This window comes from Myxocyprinus asiaticus, chromosome 28 (genome assembly GCF_019703515.2).
Source record: "Myxocyprinus asiaticus isolate MX2 ecotype Aquarium Trade chromosome 28, UBuf_Myxa_2, whole genome shotgun sequence".
Classification (NCBI taxonomy): domain Eukaryota; kingdom Metazoa; phylum Chordata; class Actinopteri; order Cypriniformes; family Catostomidae; genus Myxocyprinus; species Myxocyprinus asiaticus.
The window spans coordinates 30247784-30275112 of NC_059371.1; the positions used below are offsets into that span (position 1 = coordinate 30247784).

Below are 27329 nucleotides of genomic sequence, written 5' to 3' on the forward strand. Positions count from 1 at the left end.
GAGAGAGACAATCCACTCTTATTAACATTTGACATTTTGACATAAGAAAAAATAGATTGTGTGTCAAAAACAAGATTATAAAGACCACATTCCAACATTAGAGCAACAATCAAACACCGAACATCCCCTAAAACAAAAACAAAAAAACAGAAAAAATAAAAATGTCTGCATTAACCCCGCGCACGACAGCACCAACTGGCGTCTGACCCTCTAAACTCAAACAGTCCATGTATGCCTACGAGAACCCCCGTGACACCTTTGCCGTCGGATTACTCAAGTCCGATGTTTCTATACAAATTCTGTGAGACAGAATTACATGGCAAAAGATAATCTATAAAACAAACTCCAGCCAATAGGTGGAATACACACAAAGAGCGTGTCGATTCATCCATAAAACTGACCTGAAGGTGTGTTACTCTACAAAATAAACTCCAGCCGCTAGGCAGAACCAGCACAAAAAAAGTGCTCAGTTTCCTCGAACAGTCAAGTGAATGTTCAATGAGCCACTCCACTCAGCTGCAACATAAGTACAACAAGATGACTTACTCACTCCACTGACTTTATGAAGGACATCACTTGCTGTGGGCATGTGAATGTTTTACGGCCAACCTTAGCATCTATTCTCAATTTGGCTGGGAATATCAGTGCAAAAGTGACCTTCTGTTGATGAAAAAATGTTTCTTGCATTCCTTGAATCGATCACTTTTCTCTCTTGTTGAATTTGCAAAGTCTGGGAACAAGAAAATGCTGTGGTTTTTCCAAGAAAGCCTTCCTTTACTCCTCGCGTAACACAAGATCTTTATTGGATGATCTTAGAAATTTGGCCAGAATTGATCGGGGCCTTTCTCCCTCTGCGGATCGCTGAAAAGGAACCCTGTGAGCTCGCTCGATTTCCAACTTATGGCCTGCTATGTTGAGCAGATTCAGAAGGAGCCCATCCAGGAATTTCACCATGTCCTGACCCTCTTTGGCCTCAGGAATTCAGACAATTCGGATGTTTTTCCGCCGGCTACGGTTCTCCATGTCCTCCAACTTCTCCCAGACATGCTCCAAATCCACCTTGGTCACTAGTGGATTAGCAGATAATTCCCTCTCCGATGACTCCAGATATTCGATCCGTTTCTCAACATCCCCCACTCTTGTAACCACATCAGTGAACTTCGCTTCCATGGCAGTGATCGATCGACGTCTCACAGCAAGATCCTCCAAGTCAGCAATGACCTTCGTCAGCATTGCCGACATGTTCAGCATCTCTCGCCACATTTCCCATACCTCTCCAACTAAACTGACTCCCAGGCTCGCGGCCTGCTCAGGGGCGTTAGCTTGAGCATGTATGTGTCTTTTAATGTCTCCAGAGCCTGAGGATTTTGAATTCTATGACATATTGTCCTCCTAGAACAGTTATGGAACAGAGTGTATTGAATCTCACTGGTTTATGTCATTAAAAGTGTTAAAACTAGCAAAGTGCGCAGAGCTCGCCATTCACACATCCGATCCTCGCATGGCGTCAAGTGACTCCCCTGTATCTGGCAGTCTTTATCGAAATGCACCATTGTTCCATGATAGCTGGTGAGAGAAATTTTAACTAGAAATATAATTAAAATTAACACTTAACGTAATTACAAAAATATTAGAATCCATTAGATTCTGAAAAGTAACCTTAAAAATAGTTTACAATAATAGAAAACTGGCCATTCTATCAAAAATGTGTGTGCTATGCATATTTAAGCTCATTATTGTATTGTGTCGCTCCTCTCGTGTCATTTGTTTGAGATTAATTCTGAGTTTTAGTCTCTAATGTGAAGCACGGGAAGAGCATTTTTTTGTGTTCCAAATTGGTTACTTATGACGTTCCATGTCAGTTAGGATGCTGCCATAGAAGGCAGCTGTCGGCAGGAAGCAGCGAGGCAGCTCACTGGGTTTTGGAACAGGCCCTATGATTCACATCCATTGGTAAAGAATGTAAGATTCAAAGTAAACAAGGTTAAGAGACAGCAATAACATATGTACTCTCATTGCAAAAGTACATTACTTCTAATCACTTTATTAATAGACGAGATATACTGACAACGGTGAAAAAAAAGTATGTGGAAACTGAGATATTGTGTTTTCTTAACCACCCCCTGTGACTCATTTAAAGTTGCAGTATGTAACAATTTTCATGTAATATTCGGCTTTTTTTGCAACTTAAAATGCAACTTAAAAAATGATCCCTTTCCGGACTTCCTAGGTTGCCTATTAAAGCCTGTAGGCTGATTTTCATGCGAAGGGAGCGGGTCAGTTTTGCCGGGAAAATCCAAAGGATGTGACGTTTCTGCGTGCTCCCGAGAGCCTTCTACTGAATCCCGTCTGGCTAAGCAGGAATGTGATCGTGGTCGAGTGAAAATTAGAGTGAACATAGGCAGAGCTTTTGATTCCTGGAGGGAACTTCGTTCGGTTTTGGGGATCAAAACCTACCCTGGATTGGCGTTCTTCTTATTGGACAGGTCAGCTTACATAACTGCAAAGCATTTGAAATATAGTGCCATAAGGATTGATCTGTGTAATTTTAGCTAACTTGATCTTGCCTGCTAACGCTGATGAATTGCAAGCTACCTTGCTTCGTAACTTTCAAATAATTTCAATGATCTTCTCTTTATACTAAAAGTCAGGTATACAGGATACATTTAAGCATATACGCTGGTTTCTTGATCGTAGTACAACATATGACATACAAAACATACAATAGTGCAACATAACAGTGCAGTGCAACAGTAAACTGTCTGGTATAGTTCGGTAGTATGTGTGTATGTGTGTATCAGTATGCTATGTTAGCTGATAAGTAGTTTTAGTTTAGTCTCAAAGTTTGTAGTAAAACAATCATAACTGTGTAATTTTAATTATGCTACCTCATCTGTCAGCATGATGCCGGTGGATCAAAGTCTCTTTGTACATTACGTCATTGTTTTTGCCTATGCGCGATCGCTCACGTCCCTATGGAGTGTGTGCACGAGCACGAGCAACAGGTAGCTGGCTGCAGTTCACTTAACGGCCACAGATGTCATTAATAACAAGGGTTTCTGAATCTTACATACTGCACCTTTAAGTGTCTTCTACTCGTTTATTACACATTGTGTCCTTCTCTTACACCCATTAGGTATTTGTTGTAAATTCAACGGCCGACTGAAGGTGGTGTGGGATGACTCGAGACATTATGACTCACACAGTCACATCAGTGCTTTATTAATAGAGTAAAACCTTTGGTTTGGGTGACTCAGGTGGGAACCACAGGCGACTAGGCAGGAGATCTGAAACTTTAACCCCCACAGACATGCCGTAACTGGGCTTGATGGTTCAGAATACCCCCCCCCCCCCCACGGCACCCGTGCCTCAATTTTGGACAGGTGAAAATAAGACCCTAGATTTGATTTGTGGCAGAGCATGACCATGCTACAAAGGCCTGGATTGCACAAGCAACTTATTCAGGAATAAGTCGGAATTTAGTCTGACTAATTTCAATTTCAAAATACATGTGATAAATAGAGTGTACGTGACAGTACAAACTGCATTTGCTGAAAATGACAGTGACCGCTGGTGGTGACTGGTGTTAAAAACAACTTCCTTATACTAATGTATTGGCAGCCTGTGTGGTTTTAACTGTGAAACAAACACTTATTAGTGCTAAATGATCATTTAGGCACTGAACTTTTGCTTTCTTTTCTATTTAGCTGAATTTAGTCATGGAAAAAGCTGCTGTAAACTCTGTGGCTTGTCTTCTGGTCATGCATTGGTACAGTACAAATGTGCAGTACATGAAAATACAAACTACATTCACTGAAAATGACAGTGAACGCTGGTGGTGACTGGTGTTAATAACAAATGTCTTAAATAATTGTAACTTCTTTATACTAATGTATTGGTGGCCTGTGTGGTTTTAACTGTAAAACAAACACTTATTAGCGCTAAATGCTAATTTAGGGGTTGAACTTTTGTTTTCTTGTATTTAGCTGTATTTATTCATGGAAAAAGCTGCTGTTAACTATGTGGCTTGTCTTCTGGTCATGCATTTGCAGGGTTGGGGAGTAACAGAATACATGTAACAGGAATACATATTTAAAATACAAAATATAAGTAACTGTATTCCACTACAGTTACAATTTAAATCATTGGTAATTAGAATACAATTACATTCAAAAAGTATTTTGATTACTGAAGAGATTACTTTGCATTTTATTGTCATTTGTTTCATTTAATATTTAGTCCATTCAGATGGAAAACATTTATACATATAAATGATGTGATCCAAAGTGCATTTGAACAGCGGTGAAACACTTTCTTATGTTGTGTTACATTCATACGAGCAGACAGAAAAGTAAGTTTGAAGTAAGTTTGGAGCAGAAGAAATAGAAATAAACCTTGTGTAAATTGTCAGCTTTACGCTAAGCTAAAATGCTATTTCTAGCCATTTTGCATGCATATGTTACCAGGCACAATCATATTTTTTTATCAAGAAAATTCACGTTGGATTATAATTTCTTTTTTTCTAGTAAGACCTTTGATATTAGGGCAAAAATCATATTCTTGATAATAATTTTTGTATTGTTTTCCTGTAAAAATATCAAAAAATCCTTAAAACAAGATCAATTAGATTGATCTTCTTTTAGAAACAACACTGCATAAGATATTTAGGTTTTTCAGAGAATGTCTTTTTAACATGTGTATTTTGTCTTACTGTACTGGCAGAGTTTTTATAGTCAAAACAAGTGAAAAAATCTACCAGTGATGAAGAAGTAATCCAAAGTATTTAGAATAAGTTACTGACCTTGAGTAATCTAACGGAATACGTAACAAATTACATTTTACAGCATGTATTCTGTAATCTGTAGTGGAATACTTTTCAAAAGTATCCCTCCCAACCCTGTGCATTGGTACAATATAAACAGACAGAGCACTGTTGGTGTTAGCTTAAGTTAGCTTTAGCTCCCCGGAGAGTGTGAAGCCAGCTAGTGGTCTAGTGTTACGCTGGACATCCATCATGATCTATAACTCTGCATAAAATTGAACGGCATGTACGCTAATATTATTCTATTTGTTTCCATGTCTCAGACTCAGAATTCATATCCCGAGGTTACCAGAGCTGGCCAGATCCAGCTCCGTTCCTGCTTGGTGTTGGACTCCACTGCTATGTGTCGCTGAGAGATGACGACAAACTACAGCCGGTGCTAGCCAGACATCACTTCAGTTTTTTGACTTCAGAGGATGAACTGATGCCAACTCCAACTGTAAGACATCGGATACTTCATATGCCACTGCCTGAACTTTGGACTTAAGATGGACCCCACCGAACCTCACCGAAATGACCTGCCGGTTAAACTGCGATGCACCTCATCATTAATCTCTGCATCAACTTTGTCTATTGATTGACTACACTCTTGAAATGGAATACATACACTATAATTTAAATGCCAACAAAAGCCTTCATCAGCCAACTAACAACTATTTTTCTCCATTAACCAACATCTTATGGAGTTTTGTGTTCCTTGCCACAGTCGCCTTCAGCTTGCTCACGGGGGTTCTAAATACAATTATTTTTAATGATTTAATTTCTATACACATTTTACAATCATATTTAATAAAAATACACAATGATCACTCTAAGACTGTAAGTTTATTTTTTTGTTAATTTATGATTTCCTGTAAAGCTGCTTTGAAACGATGCGTGTTGTGAAAAGCGCTATACAAATAAAAATGACTTGACTTGACTTGGATGTTAACTTGGGGACTAGCCGACAGTCCCCATGAGAAAAACAGCTTAAAAAACATACTAAATGATGCCTTCATGAAAAAATGTAAAATGCAAAAAGCTTTTTATGTGGGTTAGGTTTAGTGTCAGAAGATAGAAAAAATCATTAGCTCAGTCTAAAAACAATAGAAGTCAATTGAAAGCCCCCACTATTCTAGAAAAACAAAATTGCGTTTGTAAGCAAACCGATACAGTAACTACGCCGAGTGTGTGAATTGCTATTTGTAATTTTTATGCGAATGGTTGTGAATATCAATGCATGCATGCGAGGATGTGTTAGAAGAGTCAGCGTTATTTGCACCAGTGTGAAGTCAGCATTGTTTTGCTTTGCTATGGTGAAGCTGAGCCACTGTAACAAAATAACCTGATCTGTTCTATGCTGAACAGTATAATGTTAGACACAATGAATAAAATGTAAAGAGAACAAGCCAAGCTTTCTGAGCGGTATACTCTGAAAACATTAGTGGCTGCTTTATTAATTAGTCTTCACACAGAGGTACAAACTGTCTTGAACCCTCCAAAAATAGCACCCCAGTCCTCCAACTTTGCATCTGGAACCAGAGCATGTGAGTGAAGCGATAGCAATTTCCTCTACCCACTCCTCTCTAACTCCACTCCGGGTTTTATATTTCCCACTCCTTGCTCACTTCCTGCTCACAGATGAAAGAAACCTGACTTTGAATTCGCTCCAAAGCAAAATTTAGAGTTGTGGCAAAGTTGCCTCATATTTGCCATTCATTATTTTCACATGCAAATGAGCTTGTGATTTGCTGCAAATGTTTGCCAGAAGTTTGCAGCTCTTCACCGGTAGTAGTGAACCTGCAGCAAACCTTTGGCAACAATGGACAATTTGCTGCAAAGCTCATTTGCATGTGAAAATGATCAGTGGCGAATTTGTGGCAAGTTTGCGGCAAATTTGCCATGAACTCTTGATTTCAGTAAGGGATTGCACTATAACTCCCCACAGTAAAGGTCTTTTAATATATATATATATATATATATATTTATATATCATGAAGGCATGGATTAAAAATGTATAAAGTGAAATCAAGTTTGTGCATTTTCGGTACAATTGCTGGGGTGATGCATTAGTATTACAAGGTTTTTCGAAATACTGTATATACAAATATTAAAACGATTTTATTTCTATATGTGAAAGAAACACTTTCTAGGCAATCCCAGGAAAAATATTCAGAATCTTTGGGCATCCCCACACTCACTTTCACCTGCGGCATTCACCTGTCATATATTTTGACTAAACAATTAGCATTTTATTAGTATTTCCATTAATATTTCACAATTTCAATTCGTAGGTAAACCCAGAAGGCTGATTTGCAATGGGTTCCCTCAGGAATTTTCTATGGGTTTTAATAATGGTTTTTTTTAAATTTATGAGTAAAATAAGGTCTGTAGTAAACATTACTTGAATTTACATGGACATTTTGTTCTACAACATAATTTACACACATTCACACCTCAAACGTGAATTATGAAGCTGCTGTGTTTTAAAAAAATATATGTTGCAAGCAAGTTCATAAATAAGGACTACAACTACAACAAGCATGTACAGGCCTGATGAAACGGAAAACCATTGTAGTCCTTCTCTAGCAACTTGTTAGCAACATACTTATTAAAAAACATTGCAGCTTCATAATTCATGTTTGAGGTATGACTGTGTGTAATTTCTGTTGAGAACAAAATGTCCAAGAATCTTCAAATAATGTTTACCACAGACCTTATTTTACTCATAAATCCAAAACTGCAATTATAAAAACCCATAGGAAAATCCAGAGGAAACCCATGGCAAAGAAATGCTAATTCTCTTCTGAGTTTTTGAACCACAACCTAAACAGCTCTGTTGCGTTGTGTTTGTGCTATCCCACCTTCAGTCCCAATAACACCAGCAGGGGGACATTATTCATGCCCCCCTCCACCCATTCCTGTAAAGACACTGTTCCACTGCTGTCTGAATCAATCGCTGTCATCATATCCTTCAGTACCTGAGAACACAGTGAAAAGCAGATGAGAATGTGTGTGTGTCGCAAAAGAAACAATCTAATTTCTGTTATAACCTGTACATGACATAATCAAATAACCGCCTAAGGGAATTTGCACGATAAATAGTTTAATGCAAACTGTGAGACCCTGCCAAAGTGGGAACATTATGCAAATATCTTGTGAGATTCATTGTTTTCCTTTCTTATTTGCTCCATGACAAGCTGATGCATGCCACATGGGGGAGGAATTTCTCTCTAACAGGGTGTGGTTACAGCTGTAAATGTCTTGCAGAGTGAACAGACATTTCACTGCTTCTTGGCAGCTATTACACACACACTAAAACATAAGAGTAACTCACAGGCCTCAGTTCAGACACATCCCAACCAAGATAGTCTGCTGCATGCATCATCTGGGCAATAATGCGGTCCACTTCCTATTTCACAGAAACATGATATGTTAAAAGATTACTAAAAGACATAACTGAAGTAAGATGATTCAGTTTTGTTATATAATAAGGAATTGGAAATGTAAGCGCAGCGTAGTTCTTGCGGGAAGACTAGCAGCTGTACATCATCGCAACATTAGCTTGGTAACTCCTAGCCAATCACATGTAAGCCAATGCTTTATAAGTCTGCTCACAATCTATCACATTGTGTTTCAATGTGCTAACACAGCAACCTCCACCACCCCACCACCACCAGTTGAGTCCCGTTCTGCACGGGGGTAGGCCCCTCGCCCCTGCCTCCTATCTCCGGCAGGATATGACAGTTCCGAGTACAACTTCTTCAGACCACCAGACGGGGCTTACGCCAAAGAGAGACATTACGTTTCTGTTTTATATTCATCAAATAAATGTCATCTTAAATTTCACTCAAGTCTGCGAGTCTTCCTGATAGAAGTAAGTTTATATATGCCACATGTTATAACCATAATGAGTCTAAACAATTTGTCCATTGATTTACAAAGATTGGCTAAGACCACCCACCGAACTGTCCAGAACTCCGTTCCCATCTCTGTCATAAAGTCTAAAGGCAACTGCAAGTGAAAAACATGGGAACATAAGGATCAAATAGGGGAAACGCAGCAACGACGGGACATTTGTCACACTTTATGGTGTAAGTTGTCACAATGGAACCTGCCAATAAACAGCCCATTATATACTGTAGGTAGGCTTTCCATCTAAATTTACACCGTGTAAGGTAACACAGAAAAATATCAAGTTTTTGTTTTGGCTAACGAATATTGTAATTAATGAACTGTATAAATGTATAACCTTTAAAACACATGTAACAACATGCCCCCAAACTTTCCAGACTTGAAATTTTTTGAAAAATACCCTTGTATTTTTAGAACAAGGTTTAACTTCTGATTAAAAACTATTTTCATTATATACTGTAGTTGACCCTTGCCTGAATGTATGGTAGTATGGTTTTATTGTATTCACTTGTTTAGCCAACATCTATAGCAAATATATGATGATATTGGAATTTTAGTTTAGAGGGTAGAATTCACAAAATGTATTCTAACTTAACAGGGTTTTGAACTAGGCGTTTGAAACCAACATACAGAACCACTGCTAGAGAAAACACACCTTTGCGTAATTTGACTACTGACTCTAAACCTTATAGTTACTGAGATATAGCCCTTGTGACAACTTCCTAGTGTGACAACTAGTCCCGTTCTTCCACATTGCAAAGTTTTCAAAACATTTTAGATATTTGAAAGAAATTTACATTCAAGCTTGTCCCTTGGCTGTCCATCTTCCAGAAGAGAGAAATAACAGGACACATCCTTCAGGAACACTTCCCCTAACACAGAAAGCAAAGACAATGAAGCACGTTTTATGAAAAAAATAAACAAATAAAATAAAAGTAACAATATACAGTAATTAAATGCCTAATTAAAGGAATGTTCTGGGTTCAAAACAAGTTAAGCTCTATAGACAGCATCTGTGACATGCAGTTGAATACCACAAAGAAATAATTTTGACTCGTCCTTCAGTTTGTAAAAGCAAACAAGACTGGCATTTACAGTGATGCACTTACAATGTCTGTTGGGCAGTGCATCACAAAGAAATTCCAAAGCAGAATGTGAAGCTCATATATTTGTTAAAGAGTTACTATTAATCCTTAAATGTAATATTTGAGCTGTAAAGTTATCTAAATAATGTTTTTAGTGATGGGCCCACTGTGCTAGGCAGATTATCTTCTAATTTATTCCTTTTGGTGGAGTTTGCTTCATGTAAGCAATACTTTGTGGATACAGTATTTACGTCACGTCCCTTTCTGCTCTCCTTGAGCGTATCCTGTAAAGGTTCCTGTGTTTACGGCTTTACATAGTCATGACAGGAGTTGAAAGATTGTATATGTCTTTGCAGGGTTAGTTAGCAATTTTATTACCTTAGTCTCATTCTAACACATATACAGTTTAATGAAAGGAATGTTTTGGGTTCAGTACAAGTTAAGCTCAATCAACAGCATTTGTAGCATAAAAGTGATTACCACACAAAATAATTTCAACCTGTCCCTCGATCATTAAAAACCAGTCGTGGTTACAGTAAGGCACTTACAATGGAAGTGAATGGGACCAGTCCATTATCATTTGTTTACATGATTTTAATGTGATCAAATCTCTGTTTTACATGATTTTAGTATGATAAAATCGCTAAAAGGTTTTAACAGTGTTACGTCATTATGGCAAAAAAGTTGTAATATTAGATATAACTTTACACAGAAAAGATTAGTAAGCGATTTTTTCACAGTAAAATCATGTTAACATGTAATGTTTGTCTTGTGGTTATACTTTTAAAATTTTAAAACTGCTTTTTTATATAAACGAGGGTCAATTTTAATTTGTTTGTTTGTTTGTTTGTTTTGTGGTAATCAATATTATGCTGTTGTTTAAACTTAACTTGCACTGGATCCGAAACATTCATTTAAGTCTTGTGGCTATATTTTCATTAATGCAAAATTTTGTTTTCTTTGTTTCACAAACTGAGGGTCAATTCAAATTTATTTTCTGCGGTAATCGACAGTGTTACAAATCTTTACTAGTGTTGAACCCAGAGTATTCCTTTAATTTCTCAGGTAAACTTTGGCTGAAATAAAATCAAATAATGATAAAGGGTTTAAATAGTTAAACATGACTGGCAGTAATGTACTTATACGGTCTGTAGGTCTCACTAATTCCCTCACCAATGTCCTCACTAAACTTAATGACATAGACATGGAAGTGTTAAACAGTTGACTCACTGTTCTCATCTGATTTAGCCGACTCTGAGCTCTGGAATGATCTGAACAAGCGCTTGCACAGATCTGCAGGGAAGTCCTCCTCTTCCAAATACGTCTTCAGGAAGAGACGGAACCCTTGCTCATCAATGCACTAATTTGGAGAACACAAATTATGCAGTTTTGATCAATACAAAATGGGTGTGCAACATTAAAATCTTTAATGCAGTTTAACTTTGGAATGCAGAACTTACACAAACACACTAATACACACAAATAAAACTAGTACACGGCCAAAAGTATGTGGACACCCCCTTCTAATAAATGGGTTTGCGTATTCTAGTAACTCCATGAAAACAAATGTAGACAAAAAAAAAAAAAAAAAATCCACATTTTTTTTTTTTTTGGGGGGGAGTTTTAAAAATATAATCGGGCTTGATAATCAGAAGGTACACATTATGGAAACTAATATCGACTTAAAAATATATGGAACCTTCTCAAGGGAATGTAACTGAGATCCAATTAGATTTTGCACTACAAACCTAATCCTAGTTCTACTAACAGTGTGTGCTGTTCCTGTCCTACTTCTTAATGGAGTTAAAAGAGAAAAAAAGGAAAAAGTTGTATTCAAACTTCAAACGCCAGAGGATACTGGCATTCATTTTGGAGTATAAAAGGAAAATCATGCTATACGTTGCATTTAGTTACACCCCTCACCCCTCATTCTGTCATATACAGTTGTGCTCAAAAGTCTGCATACCTTTGGAGAATTGGTAATATATCTACCATTTTTAAAGAAAACATGAGTGAGCAGGCAAAACACATTTATTTTATTTCTTATGGGATTCATATTCAACTGTAGGTTATAACAGAATGGCACAATCATAAAATAAAACATGGCAACAAATGAAAAATGAAATGAATGACCCCTGTTCAAAAGTCTGCATACCCTTAGTTCTTAATACTGAGTATTGCCCCCTTTAGCATCAATGACAGCATGCAGTCTTTTGTAATAGTTGTCTATGAGGCCCCAAATTCTTGCAGGTGGTATAACTGCCCATTCGTCTTGGTAAAATGCCTCCAGGTCATGCAAAGTCTTTGGTTTTCTTGCATGAACCGCAAGTTTGAGATCTCCCCAGAGTGGCTCGATGATATTTAGGTCAGGTGACTGTGATGGAGTGGTGGTGGTGTAGTGGACTAAAGCACTGAACTGGTAAGTAGAAGGTTGTTGGTTCAATCCACAGCCACCACCACTGTGTCCTTGAGCAAGGCACTTAACTCCAGGTTGCTCCAGGGGGATTGTCCCTGTAATAAGGGCACTGTAAGTTGCTTTGGATAAAAGTGTCTGCCAAATGCATAAATGTAAATGTGATGGCAACACCAGAACCTTCACCTTTTTCTGCTGTAACCACTGGAGGGTCAACTTGGCCTTGTGCTTAGGGTCATTGTCATGCTGGAAAGTCCAAGTGCGTCCCATGCGCAGCTTTCGTGCAGAAGAATGCAAATTGGCTGCCAGTATTTTCTGATAACATGCTGCATTCATCTTGCCATCAATTTTTACAAGATTCCCCATGCCTTTAGAGCTCACACACCCCCAAAACATCAGTGAGCCACCACCGTGCTTCACAGTGGGGATGGTATTCTTTTCACTATAGGCTTTGTTGACCCCTCTCCAAAAATAGTGCTTATGGTTGTGACCATAAAGCTCTATTTTGGTCTCGTCACACCAAATTACAGTGTGCCAGAAGCTGTGAGGCGTGTCAAGGTGTTGTCGGGCATATTGTAAACGGGCTTTTTTGTGGCATTGGCACAGTAAAGGCTTCTTTCTGGCAACTCAACCATGCAACTCATTTTTGTTCAAGTATCGTCGTATTGTGCTCCTTGAAACAAACACACTGTCTTTTTCCAGAGAAGCCTGTATTTCTCCTGAGGTTACCTGTGGGTTTTTCTTTGTATCCCAAACAATTCTTCTGGCAGTTGTGGCTGAAATCTTTCTTGGTCTACCTGACCTTGTCTTGGTATTAAGAGATCCCCGAATTTTCCACTTCTTAATAAGTGATTGAACAGTACTGACTGGCATTTTCAAGGCTTTGGATATCTTTTTATATCCTTTTCCATCTTTATAAAGTTCCATTACCTTGTTACGCAGGTCTTTTGACAGTTCTTTTCTGCTCCCCATGGCTCAGTATCTAGCCTGCTCAGTGCATCCACGTTAGAGCTAACAAACTCATTGACTATTTATACACAGATACTAATTGCAATTTAAAAAGCCACAGGTGTGGGAAACTAACCTTTAATTGCCATTTAAACCTGTGTGTGTCACCTTGTGTGTCTGTAACAAGGCCAAACATTCAAGGGTATGTAAACTTTTGATCAGGGCCATTTGGGTGATTCCTGTTATCATTATGATGTAAAAAGGAGCCAAACAACTATGTGATAATAAATGGCTTAATATGATCACTATCCTTAAATAAAAGACAGGTTTTTTTTTCATGATCAGTCATATTTTCATAATCAATGCCAAAATTTCACAATTTCTTCCAGGGTATGCAAACTTTTGAGCACAACTGTATGAAATTTCCATGAAATAATTCACTGCTTATTTTGTTTTTGTTTCGCAACACAAGTGAAATACAAAGTTCAGAATAAGACAATGTAAAATTCACCAAAACAAAACTCCATAGAAAAAGATATTCATTGATTTATAATGTTTTAGAGCCATGTCAGCACACAGTCAGCTTAAAAACGTCCACCCATCAGGTACTATAAAAAGACTTTTGCAACATGAGAATATCTGAAAAGCAAATCTTCAGGAGCAACATTCCCAGGATTTTGAATTACTATTTGCAGTGTAGTGTGTGCAAAAGTAATTTTGTATGCTCAAAGCATAGTGTGACCATGGCATTAAAAATTAAATTATATTCAGAATTCCTTGTGCTTTGTTTGTGTTTCGGACAGGAATGATCCCTCAAATCATGCGGCTTGTGGAGAAGTGATTTATTTTTCTATATATGAAAAGTCATAAATCTATTTGCGATTTGCGATTAAAACTAAATGATACAATGATATAAATGTGACACAATCCTTTAGATTTTCAATGAAGGAGAGACCTGCACCATATCTGAGAACTATAATAACCAAAAAAGAATTAGGGGTTGGCTCTTTTTGATTTCAGCCAGTAAGTGACCTAGCAACCATCCAGAACACCCTAAAAACACCCTTGCAACCACTCACATTGTAAAAACAAAACTGATGTTGTTTCAACTAAAAAAAGTAAGTGTTCGTGCTGCCATCAAAAGTTGTTTAAACAGAACATTATTTAAATAAATATAACTTAAGCTTAATATCTTTTAAAGTAAATTTGACTTCCTTAGTTAAATCAACTTATAGAAGATCAATTACTTATATTACCATGTAATATTACTGATGATATTTCACCCAAAAATGAAAATTCTCTTATCATTTACTCACCCTCATGCCATCCCAGATGTGTATGACTTTCTTCTGCAGAAAACAAAGACTTTTAGAAGAATACCTCAGCTTTGTAGGTCCATACAATGCAAGTGAATGGTGATCAGACCTTTGTAGCTCCAAAAATTACATAAAGGAAACATAAAAGTAACCCATATGACTCCAGTGATTAAATCCATGTCCATTAAATCCATTAAATCCAGGCGTGAGAAACAGATAAAAATGTAAGCCCTTTTTTCTCTAAATCTCCACTTTTACTTGTACATCTGAAAGTCACACGTGGTGCCTGTTTAGTTTCACTTTGACATCTGAAAGTGAAAGTTAAAGTGGAGATTTACAGTAAAAAAGGACTTAAATATTGTTCTGTTTCTCACCCACACCTATTATATTGCTTCTGAAGATGGATTTAAACACTGGAGTCATTTGAATTACTTTTACTTTTCCTTTATGTGATTTTTGGAGCTACAAAGGTCTGATCACCATTCACTTGCATTGTATGTGACCAACAAAGCTGAGATGTTGTTCTAAAAATCATCTTTTTGTGTTCTGCTGAAGAAAGAAAGTCATACACATCTGGGATGGCATGAAGGTGAGTTAATGTTGAGAGAATTTTCATTTTTGGGTGGACTATTCCTTTAAGGCTATCCGTGGTACAATAAACTGCCATTTGATGGTGAATTGGTCAGTTGATGATCAGAGACCAATGTCTGATCATTCTATCATATTTAGACTTAAGCTTGTCAAAGAGACATGAATAGGCCTCAACACTTTACAAGCAAATCCCAATGATGGTGATAATCATCAAACACATGAGTAAAAAATTAAGCTTTAAATGACTGCTTCATGACAAATAATTGTAAGTGACAACAAACACAGTAACCAACAGCATTAATAAATTATGATAACTCAAAGGCAAAATCATATTTTACAGTGCAGGACTCTAGCAAATGCATAGCAATAATCTAAAAACCACTCAGAACACCTTAACAACAGCATAGCAATGCATATTAAACTTGTTGCTAAACCAGTATTGAGGTAAACACAGCTCCCATCTACCAAGCAGGTACACGTTTCTTGAACAGTCCATCAGATGAGCTCTGATATGCTAAACCAGACGTAAAGTGACTCACATTACAGAGATGGATGGATCTGTTCATGGGTAATCGGACTAAAGCAGAGTGCTGGCAGAAAGGTTTGCTCCTGGCAGCCTGTTCACTCACCTCTCCATGTCTATACTTGGCTAATCTGCCATCTGCATTAAATTCCTTTAACACATCTTTTACTTTCAGACTGCAATCTGCAAAGTAATAGAGATAATAGAGAGAGAAAGAGAGAGACCAGGAAAGAGAACAAAAATACATTTTGTCAAAAGAACCAGTGATATCACACCTTATAATGAACTTTATCTTCACCAACTCTGCATGGAAAATAAACCCAGTAGAAACTCAGTACATACATAGAAAACTACTTAAAACACCTTAATCTATTTCAATAACACATGAACCCTGTAATGTTTTTGATGATTCAAAATTACTGCATTAGTAATACTGATAATACTACGTTATAACGGCAAAGTAAAAAAATAACTTTCCATGCAAATATTAATCCAACTATACTGTGTTAAAATTTAGTAAATGTTTCAAAATAATACAATTTTAATCACAATATCAATAAATGAATGTTGTCAAACATTTCAGCCAGTCATAATTCTTCTTTTCCATTACTATTTGTCTGGGTGTAAAATACTTAAAGCTGCAGTGTGTTACTGCTGAGCTACTAGCTGCAAAAATAGTGGCCGTTTCCAAAAAGGTTTCTTAAACACGACACTCATCATCCATTGTTTATCAAACAGGTAGTTTCACCCCAAGTTTACACCACTGATTGAGCCAGTGTTGAGCTGGTGGGGATGATCCAACAAACAGAGCAATGTTTTGATAGCGCCACAGACTTTAGTGACCAAATTAAGCATTAAGTTGGGACAGGAGAAAGTATTTTAGCATTGAAAAAAAAAACTACACACCGCAGCTTTGAGAGTACATACATGTAAACTTCTTAAACCATCTTAAACCAACCACAAGCATCTTAAAGGGGTAGTTCACCCAAAAATTACAATTCTCTCATTATTTACTCACCCTCATGATATCCCAGGTGTGACTATTTTTTCTTCACCAGAACACATTTGAAGAAAAATAGAAAAATATCTTAGCTCAGTAGGTCCTTAAAATGCAAGTGAATGGAGATTTCTCTTTTGAAGCTCCAAAAATCACAGACAATCAACATAAACGTCATCAATACGACTCTAGCGGTTAAATGAATGTCTTCTAAAGTGATACGATCACTTTTGGTGCAAAAAAAGATCAATATTTAAGTACTTTTTAACTATAATCCAATGTGAGGGTGCGGTCTCTCGTGTGACGTATTCGCATTGCCATGATACCGAGGTAATCTTACGTTCTCCACTTAGTTGAGACATTGAGGATAAGCACACAAACACACCACTGTGAGTAAAGAAACAGATATATACAGATCTAAACCAAACTCAACCAAGCTACTTGACTTCTGTACAGCGTTCCTCCTTCTCACTTGTAAACAGCGCTGCTCTTCCAGCAGACACACGTGCGTCAGTTCTCGTGTGTTTCAAATGCCAATGCGATTACGTCACATGCGTGTACCACTGCAGAACAGAAGCATGATTTAGAGTTAAAAAGTACTTAAATATTTATCTTTTATGCACCAAAAGTGATTGTATCGCTTTAGAAGACATTAATTTGACCACTGGAGTCGTATCAATAACGTTTATGCAGACTGTCTGTGATTTTTGGAGCTTCAAAAGAGAAATCTCCATTCACTTGAATTTTAAGGACCTACTGAGCTAAGATATTTTTCTATTTTTCTTCAAATGTGTTCTGGTGAAGAAAGAATAGTCATACACACCTGGAATATCATGAGGGTAAGTAAATAATGAGAGAATTTTCATTTTTGGGTGAACTATCCCTTTAATCTGCAACATGTTCATATGGGAAGTCGGCATGTTGTTTCCAAGAGTTCCGGTACCCTAGGATCGGCTACATTATGCCACTCACTGACAAGCGGCATCTCCTGTCAGACATTTTTGCATTGGCTCCAGCATGTTTACCTTCCCTGTGGCATGACTGGAAGTGCATTGCATCAGCAACGTGGGAGACCCGAGTTCACATAATCAGCGACAAATGTGATTCTGAGGTTGTATTTTCCCCTGTAACATGATATTTTTACTCCACTGAAAGTTAGGCTTAGATTTGGAGTTTGGGTTGGGGGGTACAGTTTATAAAATATGCATTCCTCTTCACTGTATTACAGCCTGTACAGCTGAAAACAAATCGCTTCACGACTCGCTTTTGGCGCTCCTCTGTGGACATTTCACCTGGAAAATGGAGCTCACACATGCCCATGCGCCCAACAGAAGTTACTGCTTTGGCAACTGGGGCAGTGTTTCGAATTTTGGTAAACAGACCGATTTTAGCTAAAGAAAAGTCAACCTACTGTTTCCGTGTGAGATGGTCTTAGATGGTCTAAGCTTGTTTAAGCTACACTACTCACCAGGCCTAGCTGGTCTCCCAACATAACCCAGCTGAAAAGTGGCATAAACCCTTTAAAAACAGCCAAAGGACCAGCCTAACCAGGACTGAGGACTAACCAGCCTAAGATGTTTTCCAGCAGGGTTGTAAGTAAATTTGGCCCACAAACTTCTTAGATGAACATTGAATGGCATGTTTTTCGACCCCGAGAATAAAGTGTCATTTCGCACTTAAGGACTGAGAGTGAGTCATAGTTCATAATGAGGCAGAGCGTTTAGTGTGAGTAGGAGGGATGTGTGGGCATCACAAACTCACAGTCAATGTACTGCTGAAGCTGGATGAAGTCGACTGGCCTCAGCTCTCTGTCATCTGTCTCGACTGTGTCTGACATCACACCAGAGCCTTTAAATAAACCTGAGTGAAAGAAAGAGTTAGAAATGTGGGTGTGTGTGTGTGTGTGTGAGAGAGAGATAGAGAGAGAGAGAGAGAGTAAAACAGATGAACAAATGAAAGGCAAAACTATTTTTCATATATTTAAGTTTGCATGCACATGAAGCAAGTATAAAACTCAAATGCATCAAGTAAGTCACTCTGCCAAGATGTCAATACTGGTTTAAACAGGAGAGGATTCTTGTGGCCGATTACTGTGGCCGTAATAGTATCAGATATAGTTCTTTGATACCATTATACTGAATGATAATTAGCTTATTCAAATACTGTGGTATTAAATGGTACTCCAAGAAAAATACCATAGTACTACCATGGGACCATGTCCCACTGAACATGGAAGTGCCATGGTGCTTTTTTGTGTTAATAGGGTCTATTTGGGAAGGTGATATTTAAGCATGAAATTGTGGAAAATAAATTTTATATTGTATCTGTTTGAATAAGACAATTAATTAAATAAATACTTTTTAATATAAAAACAAAACAAAAAAAACAGTATCTAATAAGTACATGAGCTAATACATTTTAACGTTTTATTGTTCTTTCAGGCTGAGCAAAGACTAAAAATGTGTCCAAATAATTTTCCATTCTAATCTTACAATAAAGTGCCACACATCAGATACTTTACGTTTACTATTTCTTGAACTAAATATATAAGAGATGAACAGCTATTACTCATTAATTTCAGAAAAGACAATGTTGCTAAAAAAAACTTTAATATGAGTATCTTGATTTTACTCAAGCGTAAACAGACACAAACATGTCATGCACCGTATATTCACATATATTATATTTTATTATATTATATAGTATAGTATAGTATAGTATAGTATAGTATAGTATAGTATAGTACTGTATTGTATTGCATTACATTATATTATGTTCATTAATAATATAAACATTGTTTTAGACACTTTATTACTTTTTAAGTATGTGTGAAACCCAGGCTATGTTTTATCAATCATCCATTTACATATTGAAGTCACTGTAACATGCTTGAGACACCAAGACGGTTTAAACAGAAAGGGTTATGGTTAGGGTTAGGCGTTTAACCCAAAAGTTGGGGCTAACAAATAAAAGACCTTATTATCTAATTTTCATTTCATTATCATCTATTTTTGTGCATATCTGACCAATGGAAAGCTGACTAATATAAACATGACCCCATATTAATCTTTAGTAATAAACTCTATACATCAATGGGCTCATATTATTATTTTATTTGTTGGAAAGTAATACAGCGTACAATTTAGAAACTATGCAGAGGGCTGCACAATGTCAGCTGACAAGACTTCATGCATTGGTTAAAAAACCTGAGGCTAAATGAGACTCACACCATCTCCCTCAGAACAACATGTTTCTGGGTCTCTCATCTGTGATGGAAAATGGATCAGCCTTCTCATTATGGAAAAAAGGCAGTCCAGGGAGTTTAGCATGCTAAAGTTTTTCTTCCTGAGCACATTCATTAATGTGTCTTCAAACTTTGTTACAGCAGCCAAACAGTTTTGATGGAGAATAAATGGGTGACCTATTTAAAGCACATCTTCAGTCTAGTGATCCATATTTTTTAAACTATTAATAGTAGTAGAATTAGGAGTAATAGTTTCATAAGAATACTGTATTTTTGTGTGTTTCTGTGAACACAGACTGAAAGCTGGAAATTTAAAGTGAACAAACAAACATATGCAAAGCTTAAGATGTAAGAGGGAGAGGACAACAATAGTGTCACCTCTTACACAAGTTTGTTAGAATGAAAACAACACAACATCTCTTTGACGGAAGGATACAAAGAGCATTTGAAGTTGAATCCATTAGTAAGGCTGTTTATTTTGGTCCTATAATGAAAGGGCTTACTAATGTGTTGTTTACGATCTCAGAGACAGCAATATGACAGAAAAGGCAGAGAAAGTAAGACCCGTACACCCACTCAAACATGTGATGCGAACTAACAAAGGGTCAATCCGTTCTCAGTTAATTCCCTCAAAAGGTTAGTGTCGTTGCCTAGGAACTTTGCTTGTGTAACCAATTCCATGTTTATGTGGGTGTGTATATGCGTGTGTGTGTGTGTGATGGTTAGGCAGAAACTTGGGAAAACAGAACCAAGACAATTTTGTCAACAGCAAGGGAACAAGGTGCATGACAGACTATTTTGCATGCTATAGTCTTATTAATAATATTTTTGGAAAGATAAAGGAAAATTTTCTGAGATTCTAAATAAGTCATCCCAGTACTGTTAAATAATTATAATTACAAAAAAATTTCTTCACTTTGTTTATAGAAATTATCTTATAGTTTCTTTATAGATACAGTAGTGTTTCTCTAGTTAACATTCTGAAATTGCATCCTCTCCATCCAATAATGGTAATTAATTATGTGATAATAAAGTACTTTTTGTAAGCCATTCTGAGAAAAAAAAAAAAAGGGGTCAGCTACATTTATTTGGATAAAACTTCCAATAATTATTTTTTGTATTTTAATTTCATTTCATTTCATTTTATGCTCTACCAACATGTTTACATTTAAATGAATCCCCCCTCCCCCCCCCCAAAAAAAACCAAACCAAAACAACAACAAAAAAAAACAAACAAAAAAAAAACATCTGGCTTATATTTCACCCCAGAATCAAATGAAAACCTTCTGCATTATAAAATGAAACCTGTTTTGAAGACTATTATGATTAATTTGTTTGTTTGTTTTTTGCATTGTGACATTATTTTAATGCCAATAAGCACATTTCCGCCTCAAATTCTTATTACTGTAATGCAGGATTAAATCTCATTTTCATTATTGTAATCTAGTAAAGAAAATCATCCCATCAAGACACAGTGGCTCAATGTTTTTGCAGCCTGATATCCTAAAAATTACGTGACTGCTACAACATTTAAGCGAGTTAAATGTTCTCTCAAAGTCAAGTCATGTCATTTTTATTTGTATAGCGCTTTTCACAACACACATCGTTTCAAAGCAGCTTTACAAAAAATGAAACTGTAAAATCTATAAAGTCTTAGAGTGATCATTGTGTAGTTTGATTAAATATGATTGTAAATTGTGTATAAAAATTAAATAATTAAATAATAATTGTATTTAGAACCCCTGTGAGTAAGCTTAAGGCGACTGTGGCAAGGAGCACAAAACTCCATAAGATGTTGGTTAATGGAGAAAAATAACCTTGGGAGAAACCAGGCTCACTGTGGGAGCCAGTTTCCCTCTGGCTAAACAACATGAATATAATGCCAATATTAGTTATTTGTGTACAGTGCAAGTCATGGTTTAAAATGTGTAAACTAAGTAAGTGTTAAGATCCAGTGTTTAAAAAACCCCAAAACAAACAAACAAAAAATAATTATGAACTGTAAGATTAATGACTAATGTCTTTCAAGTCCATCCTGGATTAACTGCAGAAGTTCACATAGATGCATTCTTTGTTAGTTGGCTAATGAAGGCTTTTGTTGGCAATTAAATGCTAGTCTATATATTCATTTCAAGAGTGTAGTCCACCAATAGACAAAGGTGATGCAGGCAGAGATCAATGAGGTGCACTGCAGTTCAACTGGCAGGTTGATGGGGTCCATCCTAAATCCAAGGTTCAGGCAGTGGCATATGAAATATGTGATGTCTTACAGTTGGAGTTGGCATTAGTTAATCCTCTGAAGTCCATCGTAAAAGACTGAAGTGATGTCTGGCTAGCATCTGGCTAGCATATGAATCCCAAGTATAATAATAATATTAGCGTAGATGCCATTCATTATGCAGATTTATAGATTATGATAGATGTTTCTGGTTCCGACAGACCTAACTACAACAGCCTAATTGTGAGTTGATGGATACATTCTAGTTAGCACTCTGGCAGCTGCATTTTGAACCAATTGAAGTTTATTAATTGAACTAGCTGGACATCCTCCCAGTAATGCATCACAATAATCTAGTTTTGAGGTCATGAACGCATGCATTAGTTTTTTGGCATCAGCAACAGAGAGGATGTGTCGTAGCTTAGCAATATTTCTGAGGTGGAAGAATGCTGTTCCACAAACATTGGAAATGTGATTTTCAAAGGACAGATTGGTATAAAATATAACACCCAAGTTCTTCGCTGTAGAAGAAGACGTAACAGTACATCCATCGAGAGTCAAATTATATTTTAGCTGCTTATTTTTAGAGGTTTTTGGTCCAATAATTAGTACCTTTGTTTTGTCGGAATTGAGTAGAAGGACATTTCTGGCCATCCAATCTTTGATTTCATTGATACACTCTGCTAATTTGGAGAATTGTGAATTTTCATTGGGTTTAGAAGAAATCTAAAGTTGGTATTGTCAGCATAACACTGGAAACTTATTCCATGATTCCTGATAATATCTCCCAGGGAACGCATGTATAAGGAGAAAAGCAGAGGCCCTAAAACTGATCCCTGTGGCACTCAAAATTTTGTTTGATTTGACAATTCCTCATTTACACATACAAAGTGTTAGTGGTCTGATAAACAGGACCTAAACCATACTAATGCAAGTTCACTAATGCCAACATAATTCTCCAGCCTATTCAAGAGAATGTCGTGATCTATTGTGTCAAAGGCAGCACTAAAATCTAAAAGCACTAGAGGAGAAAAGCAGCCACGATCAGATGATAAGAGCACGTCATTTGTAACTCTGATAAGTGCAGTCTCTGTAATGTGATGGGGCCTGAATCCTGACTGAAACTGTGCATATATACCATTTCTCTATAGAAATTAACATAGTTGGGAGGACACTACCTTTTCTAGTATTTCGACATAAGTGGTAGTTTTGAAATCGGTCTGTAATTCGCCAATTCTCCAGGATCAAGCTGTGGCTTCTTAATAAGCGGTTTGATAACTGCCATTTTAAAGTTTCTTGGGATATGTCCTAAGGATATAATAATATTAATAATATTAAGAAGAGGTTCTGAGATTACAGGGAATACCTTTTTTAAGAGCTTAGTTGGTATTGGATCTAACATACATGTTGTGGCTTTTGATGTTTCGATAAGTTTTGTTACATCTTCATGAACTATGACAGCGAAGGATTGTTTTCTGATGTGCTGTGATAGTTGACTGCATAGGTCCAATTTTATTTCTGATTATTTCAATTTTATCAGTAAAAAAATTAACGAAGTCATTACTATTGTGCTGCAATGGAATATCTGGTTCAATGCTTTATTCCTAACCAATTTAGCAACAGTAATGAATAAAACACCTAGGATTGTTGTGGTTATTTTCTATGAGTTTGCTAAAATATGCTGACCTGGCAGCTTTTAGTGCCTGTCTATAGCTACAGACACTATACTTCCATGCACCACGAAATACCTCTAATTTTGTATTCTTCCACTTCCATTTTCCGAGCTGCTCTCTTGAGAGCATGAGTGTGATCATTGTACCATGGTGCGGGGCTTTTTTCTTTAATTTTCTTTAATTGAATGGGGGCGACACTATCAAGAGTGCTAGAGAAGACTGTATTTATATTTTCTGTTATTACATCAAGTTCTTCTAGACTTTTTGGCTTACTGAGTATGTGAGACAATTCTGGAAGATTATTAGTGAAGCTATCTTTAGTGGTCAAAAGAATAGTTCCACCTGAATGATAGCATAATGTAGATTGAATGACATTAGCTGATCGCAGCAAACAAGAGACGAGGTAATGATCCGAGATGTCATCACTCTGCGGTAGAATTTATAAAGTATCAACATTAAATCCATATGACAGAATTAAATCTAGCGTATGATTATGGCGATAAGTTGGTCCTGTCACATTTTGTCTGACTCCAAGAGAGTTGAGAATATCGATAAATGCTAATCCCAATGTGTCATTTACATTATCTATGTGAATGTTGAAGCCACCAACAATTAAAGCTCTATCTACATTAACTACTAGAGCTGATAGAAAATTCACCAAGGAAATCTGAGTACAGCCCAGGTGATCTATATGCTGTAGCAAGGGCAAATGACGAATATCTGATGGTGTCATATTACTTCAAAAGACTTAAACTTATATCCTGTCCTCTGAGTATCACCAAAAACTTACTGTAAACTGTAGCAACACCTCCTCCTCAACCCTTCAGATGAGGCTCATTTATAACAATAACCTGGGGGTGTAGATTCATTTAAACTAATATATTCATCCGGTTTAAGGCAGGTTTCAGTCAAACAGAGCGCATCCAAACTATTTTCTGTAATAATTTCATTTACAATTAGTGTTTTGTTAGAAAGAGATCCAATGTTTAGGTTTTTTTTGTTGTTTTTTTCCAAGTTTGACCTTAATCAAATTTTTTCTAAATGATTTAGTGAGGGGTTTGTGTTTGGTAGTTCGGGGTAACAGACACAGTCTCTATATAATATCTAGGTGATACAGTCTCTATGTGTTGTAGTTTATGTGACCTGTGTGACATCTCAAGGCAGCTAGCAGATGTTCGGATTAACCAGATTGTCTGCTTCCTGACCTGGGCCCAATTAGTCAAATACTATCACTATTAGGACTATAAGCCAAATTACTAGAGAAGAGAGCAGCACCTTCCCCGGAGGGATGGAGTCCATCTCTTTTTACCAGGTCAGGTCTAGCCCAAAAACTCTTCCAATTGTCTATAAACCTTATGCTATTCTTCAGACACAACTCAGACATCCAGCCATTCAGTGACACTAATCTACTATAAACCTCGTCACTACGATGAGCAGGGAGGTGGCCAGAGCATATTACAATGTCTGACATAGTTTTTGCAAGTTCACACACCTCTTTAACATTATCTTTAGTGATCTCCGACTGGTGAAGCCGGACATCGCTAGTGCCGGCATGAATAAAAATGTGAGAAAATCTACGTTTAGAATTAGCCAGCACTTGTAAATTTGATCTGATGTCATACGCTCGAGCCCCAGAAATGCATTTAACAATGGTGGCTGGAGTCTCTATTTCCACGTTCCTTACAATAGAATCACCTATTATTATGGCTCTTTCAACATGATTCTCAGTGGGTGCATCACTGAGTGGGGAGAATTGATTGGAAACCCTAACAGGAACGGAAGAGTGGTGTCACTTTGCCCTACTAGTATGCTGATGAGACACCACCCAAACGCCCTGCAGTGGGGGCTCTACATCCGGATACATGTGTGTGTTGTTCGCTGTACTACCCGCTTCCGAAACAGTATCTACCAGATTCTCTTTCTCAATGACCTCCACTAGCGTTCAGATGCATGTCTCTAGCTCATTAAACTTCTCTGTCAGTCTGACTAATTCCTTACATTTATCACATGTGAATCCCTCAATGCTGATGGAAGAAGCTATAGTAAACATGTGGCATGCAATGCAGGAAGAAATTACATGAGCGGATGCCATGACTTACCGCAATTTTTTGTTGTTGCTGTTATGGTTATTCTTGAGCGGCGAGGGTTTGAGATCGATGTGGTTCGATGTGGTTCCTGATCAGTAGATGTTTGCGATTGATGCAATAATCCATGTAACAGGTTAATGAGTTTTAAATCAACTAAACCTATCTCCATATCCTTTAAATGAGCTTAATTGTCATTTGAATGTAACTGAATAATTGAAAGTAATGTATAAATGCAAAAAAAAAAAAAAAAAGTCGTAGAAAATATGTTTATTATTTTAATAATAATATAATGTATTAATATAATTTTGATAGTGTGTATTATATGATATTACCATATATTTTTTTTACTTTGGATTTTGGGGAGAAATATTACCTGGACATATCTTAACAGTTTTCGCTAGATTCACTCAAATGGAAAATTGGTCTTGTTTGTTTGGTCATTTTTCGCACCAGTTTAACAGTCTGCTGCTTATAACTGCTAATGGCTGCAGGTCTTGCTCTCTCTCTTTGTCTCTGTGTCTGCTTGTCTCTCTAATTGTTTGACTCGAGTAATATGACTCTGGCCTTCCTGATCACTTATTTGCATGCATAGCTCTCTCTTTTATGGAGGGAGACAAATCACAGCTTTATCAAACACTGTGTTCAGGGAAACATAGTGCAAGAGGTTCCTGGTGGCTTGACTGCAAACGTCCATGGCTTTTTAGACCACCCACACAAATCCTAACATTTCTCTTTTGGGCAGTAAATTGTTTTCATTTATTTAGAAACAGTTGCCAGTCAGCTATACAATACAGATTCCTTCATGCCAAAGTTTTTTCATTTCTGTAGAAGGACTGGAAAGGGATTTAATCTCATATCATTATGCATATTATGCATCTATGAACTGGTTTTGCAATTTTTCTTCGGTTCTGGCAGAAATTATAAAATGAAACTTAGCAACCCCCACAAGTGCATGTGAGTCATGTGTTTCTTTGTGCCTCCCAAACCAAGCAGGTAAAAATGTCAGTAGAATTACAGAAATGTCAGTAGCATTAAGGAAGTAGTGCGTGACTACAGTAGTTGTTAGTTTCAACTTGCTAGTGAGTTTGAGATTCCTCTGTATTTTGGGCATGGCACTTCCTGTATTTGTAAATGAGATGTGGACATGATTTTTTCTTCTTCTTCTTCTTTTAATTCTTCTCCTTATAATCATTTACTTAAGGGAATATTCTGGTTTCAAGTCAAGCTCAATCGACGGCATTTGTGGCATAATGTTGATTCCCACAAAAATTTATTTAGATTTGTCTCTCCTTTTCTTTAAAAGAAGAAAAATCGAGGTTACAGTGAGGCACTTACAATTTTTGGAGGGTTTAAAGGCAGAAATGTGAAGCTTATAATTTTATAAAAGCGCTTGCATTAATTCTTCTGTTAAAACTGGTGTATTTATTGAGCTATAAAGTTGTTTAAATTGAAATTGTAGGGTTTGTTGACATTACATCGTCATGGCAACAAAGTTGTAAAATCAGCTATAACTTTACA

At 36.9% G+C, this 27329-nt stretch overlaps 1 protein-coding gene across 1 annotated transcript in view; it reads right to left on the bottom strand.

Annotated features, from left to right (window-relative positions):
• LOC127418667 (diacylglycerol kinase alpha-like) overlaps positions 1 to 27329 on the bottom strand; it is a 54328-nt gene that overhangs the window by 16514 nt on the left and 10485 nt on the right. Inside the window, exons 2-8 of the mRNA XM_051659351.1 lie at positions 18351 to 18449; positions 15699 to 15775; positions 11032 to 11161; positions 9514 to 9588; positions 8766 to 8815; positions 8139 to 8213; positions 7666 to 7782 (exon numbers count right to left, since the gene is read on the bottom strand). Coding sequence (XP_051515311.1) covers positions 7666 to 7782; positions 8139 to 8213; positions 8766 to 8815; positions 9514 to 9588; positions 11032 to 11161; positions 15699 to 15775; positions 18351 to 18426 — 600 coding nt within the window. The 5' untranslated portion in view covers positions 18427 to 18449. The remainder of the gene's footprint in view (positions 1 to 7665; positions 7783 to 8138; positions 8214 to 8765; positions 8816 to 9513; positions 9589 to 11031; positions 11162 to 15698; positions 15776 to 18350; positions 18450 to 27329) is intronic.